At 41.1% G+C, this 4,671-nt stretch overlaps 1 protein-coding gene across 1 annotated transcript; it reads right to left on the bottom strand.

Annotated features, from left to right (window-relative positions):
• Positions 1-1,043: 1,043 nt before the first annotated feature.
• Positions 1,044-3,703, bottom strand: LOC131684834 (uncharacterized). Its single transcript, XM_058968038.1, has 3 exons — positions 2,348-3,703; positions 2,200-2,290; positions 1,044-2,140 (listed from the first exon to the last, which is right to left on the bottom strand). Exons 1-3 carry the CDS (start codon positions 3,455-3,457, stop codon positions 1,164-1,166), a joined length of 2,178 nt encoding a protein of 725 aa, XP_058824021.1. The 5' UTR covers positions 3,458-3,703; the 3' UTR covers positions 1,044-1,163.
• Positions 3,704-4,671: the final 968 nt, after the last annotated feature.

Below are 4,671 nucleotides of genomic sequence, written 5' to 3'. Positions count from 1 at the left end.
GCAATATATTGAAAATGTAACTCATAAACCGTAACTCCATAAAACAGAATAATGTATCGCATTGCTATTTTACTTTTGCTGTAGCGAAACAAACAAATAATTTAAAAGGGAGCTAGAAGTATCAGAAATCTTCCAAATTACAACAGCACCTGCATGAAATGTGATGAATGAAATGTGATGGAATAAGACGACTCTGTTTATGCATGCTCATGTTATATCGTATGTTTCACTGTTCCTGCTGATCCACTGTTACCCTCTCTCCCCTACTCGCTCGGATCTCCCACTCTTATCCACCACGCAAGAGAACGCGCCCTTAGGCTCATCACCGAAGCCCAGGGCGGTAATTTAAATTTAACGATATGCACCGTAATCAACAATCCACCAATCAGTTCGAACTTCTAAAATTGTCTCCTCAGTATACTTGATATACGGTAGAGTGCCAATATTCTTTTTTTATACCAAATATTTTAGAAATCCATGAAATGTCAAAATCTGGTGTCAATTCGAAAAAAAAACATTTTCTTTTGATTTTTGAGTTGGCGTTCGCGCTGTAATCATTTGTTTGTCGAGAGTTGCACTATTCTACTATCTCAACAGGGAAGGGTAGCCTGCGAGTAGGCCGTCCCGGTAAAACCTTGGCGTGCCTCCGGATACACTCAAAGCTCATCACCAAAATTAGTGGTACTAGGTTGCACCAATCTCGCGTTTAGATCGATTCGGTTCGAAAGAATCAACACGGCAAAGCATGGAGCTATATGGCTCATGGAAGTTCACATTTGGAGCTTAATGTCGGTTCTAAAACCCAACTCTGACCCAGCCGTTACAACCAGAGTTACACGAATCAATAAAAAAAGTTTTAGCATAGCAGACGAAGGTAGTCATCGCTGCCTTGACTCACATCTCTCACACGTATCGTTCAAGCAGCCGCAAAGAACCACCCGGGACGCTTCATTCCACTGTGTTCTTGTATAGTGCTGTTAAGAGAAAAATCCAACATTATATAAATAGTGATATATTACTATCTATAATTCAAACAGCGATACTTTTCCTGCCGCATAGCAAATCTGTATTTGATCATTTTTCCAAGTAGATAAACAGGATTATCAAATTACATCGAAGATTATTTTCAACCAATCATTTATAGTAGCTCAAATGTTCCTGATTCACGGCCACGGACGTTTCATTCCGCGATTTCCACCGCCAGATCTGCGCGGTGGTGACTGTCGAAAACCGGCCGGCACAACCGACGTCAACATGTTTATTTCATCAAAGTTTACCCCGCGGTGCGGATCCCGGAATGGATTACCTGCGCCTCTTTTGTCACGATTAGCTGGTAGCATCTGCCTAGCAGCCAATTCACGAGCAGTTGGATTCATAGGATTCGGACCAGCATAACGGTTAGCATTTCGTTCATTTCTTTCCATAAGTTCCGACACGTAATGAAGACCGGCGTTTAACTGTTGATTGCGCAATTCTGGAACATCTCGCTCTAGATTGTTCCTTAGGTTGGCCATCGTTCCTGACACATGGCGTTTCTTCATGTACTTCATGATTTCGTTTATTATCTTTACCTGGTTGACAGTCAGCTCGTTCATCGAATTAAGTTCACTGTCTCGATCGCGATCAGTCTGAACGCTAATTTCAATCATACGAGCTCGACTAGCCGTTTGGGTATTTACGGAAACGTAAGTTTTACTACGTCGTTGCACGCAGTCGATACAATTTAAGTCCTCCGTCTGTATTGAACGGTCAATAATTCGTTTCGTAGTTGCGCCGCCTCGAACAGGAACAATAGTAATAGCTTGAATCGTTCCCACATCTGCAGTCGAATTACTGTTTGTTTGTGCACTTATATGCTGTGCTAGACGTTGAGAGATATTACCCTCGTCCAAACCGAGTCGTTCGATCATCTGTTTCATTTTGTGGTTAATGTTGCGGAAAGGTTCACAAAGACTTACATCCTTGGACTTACTAGTGGAAGAATACAAAACATTCTGATCATTCCATATCAACGGAGAACGGTTGTCTAATTTCTTCAGATCTGTGTGATAGGTCGGAGCAACGTACAGGAATCGTGCGGATTGTACTTTTGTTTCCTGTTTGTCTAGAATAGATATGGCTTCTTTGATGTGCTGAATCACTGTGGAAATAGAAAATAAACAATCCCAAATAAAAAAGAAAGTCATGTTTCTAACTAACCTTTCTGATTAACCCGAGACGACTTTCTGCCATCATTTGGATTTTTCGAAGCCAAATAGTCGGATAGATTTATCTTGTTCTCTAAGAATAGCTGAAAATACACAAATTTTGTTAGTTTAAACCAGAAATACCTACTAAAAATACTTACTTGTGCCGTGATATCATCTTTCTTGTCCTGCTGCGCTCCCGCAGAATTCTGAAGATCTGTGGGTTTTTGAGCAGCAGCAGCTGCGGCTGCTGCTGCCATCATTGGATTCATTTGCATCATCATTGCCATCATAGGGTTCATCGTCATCATCATTTTGGGATCCGTCATCATTTGCATCATCGCTGTCATTTGATTCATCATGGCCGCAGGACCTTCAGTCGGTGTTTCTGCCGCTCTACGATGTGTACGCGAGCTGGATCGCGACCTAGAAGAGGAACGGCGACGACTTCGGCCACGATCACGACTACGTGAACTGCGACGTTTGCTGCGGCTTCTCCAAGGGCTTCTAGATCTTCTGCTCTCTCGTTCCCGGCTTCTTGAACGGTATCTGGATTGACTACGGGCATAGCGGAATGATGGTCGTCCAATGTCTTCCTCATCGTCTGAGTGCGACCGACGCAAATAAACCCCTGGACTTCGTGATCTCAGCCTACTCCTAGCCCTCTCAAAGTCCTCCCGGTCTTTGCGCAACTGTTCCTCGCGTTCTTCTTTCTCTCGGTCAAACTGGAAATACCTTTGAGAAGATTCACGTTCTACGGTACTATTTCTCGCTTCCTGAGTGGGACTGGATGGACTCTGAATGCGATTATTTTCCTCCAAGCGCTTCAAACGTGGATCCTTAGGTAAACCATCAGCAGGAATTACAACTACTGAATTTTCCGAAACCTGAATGGCATCTTCCTCTACAGTTATGACTTCACTTTCCATAGGAATAATAGCACAGTCGGGTGACTTCGCCCTCAATGATTCCGATACTTCTTCGGGTTTTGTTGCCGGCACCGGATCTGGTTCTGGCTCATCTCTTTTTTCCACTATAATTCTCGTCTCTTCAGGTGCAGGAGCAATATTCCAAGCCTCGTTAAATTTTCTCACCTTTTCAAGATCGTCCTCCTTTTTCTTCCGAGCCAGTTCTTCGGCAGCTTTCTTCGCTTCTTCACTTCCTTCCTGCAATTCGTCCATAACGTCGAAGCTATCAAGAACCTCATTCCAGAAATCAGCCGGTACACCATCATCGGCACTTTCATCGATAATGCTTGTTTTGGCCGCCATCTTTGTCTACTCCTGTTTGCTTATTCACTTGTATGCGGTTTTCAATTTCCACGATAAAATACAATGTACGCAAAGAGTTACTCACTCCGCTATTATATTTCAATGCATTACACGAAAATTACACAGGTTACAAGTCCAGCAGAGTACTTCTATGTACGATATTTTAAAATTTTCACAAGATGCAAAGAAACAGTGCGCACCACAAATACAACGTTTTCAATGCGGATTGCTGTATGTTCGATTCACCAAGACTTCACATTGATTGACAGGTTGAATTATACCCACAATTAATAAACTGTGAATTTTACCCACAATTTTAAAAGGCGAACCGAGTATCAGCGTTGCCAAATATACCGATTTGTCAGATCCACGGAGCAGAGATGCCAGATTTGAAGATTTGTCATTACGTTAGTAGTGTAAAAGATTCCTAATTAAAGAAAATTATACACGAACTTTAACCCATATAATCCAACGATTCCACATATTGTTTGGATTATATCCTGAACAGGTTGTTAGGCTGGGGGTTGTTAGATAGATTGTCAAAGTAAATTTGACATGAGATTTTGATGTTCTGATGCTTTTTAGTTGGACAATGGTCCAACTAGCGGTGGTCCAACTAAAAAGCGGTCCAGTTAAAGAGTGTCCAACCAGCGAATCACGACTGTACTGCGATTTCTGTTTAGCGTATAGTGATTCTGGAATTTATTCTTTATTCTATTTTAATTATGACATTAGGCTTTGACGCAGTTTTGTGAAATTTGTTCCATTTGAAAACAAAGTGTGATTTGAGTACAAGAAAAATCTTGCGGCTATATCGTTCGATAAATAGAAGTCCTCGAATTTATCCCAAAAGTTGACAAACTTGAACCTAAATCTCAATGAGTGCAGAAACAAATATATCTGTGACAGAAAAAAACTGTTCCTTTTTACTATATTCCAGCATCTTTGAAAAGAGTACTTTTCTCTATATAAACTGGCGGAATTATGTTCTTCCGGACTTTCTTAGCATTCAAGTTCTTCTCCACAAATCATTTTTTCACAAATGAAAATGTTTTTGGAATTCTGTTTGTTAACCAGTAACCCCAGAGTGAATCTAGAAAATTTGTTAAATTTTAATAGCTTTCTCGGTGGATTTTAGATCGAATTGTAATTTTCTACAAAGTTGTAGGCAATAAAATTATCCATCGCTACTGTCAAACTACAACATTGCTCTG

Source organism: Topomyia yanbarensis, chromosome 2, assembly GCF_030247195.1.
Source record: "Topomyia yanbarensis strain Yona2022 chromosome 2, ASM3024719v1, whole genome shotgun sequence".
Classification (NCBI taxonomy): Eukaryota; Metazoa; Arthropoda; class Insecta; order Diptera; family Culicidae; genus Topomyia; species Topomyia yanbarensis.
The sequence above is the reverse complement of the archived record's forward strand: the minus strand, read 5'-3'. Positions and strand labels throughout refer to the sequence as shown.

Coding starts and splice junctions, on each gene's coding strand:
- LOC131684834 (XM_058968038.1), bottom strand. CDS start 3,457: ATGGCGGCCAAAACAAGCATTATCGATGAAAGTGCCGATGATGGTGTA. Junction 2,291..2,347: donor AAGATGATATCACGGCACAA/GTAAGTATTTTT, acceptor GTGTATTTTCAG/CTATTCTTAGAGAACAAGAT. Junction 2,141..2,199: donor GTCTCGGGTTAATCAGAAAG/GTTAGTTAGAAA, acceptor CTATTTCCACAG/TGATTCAGCACATCAAAGAA.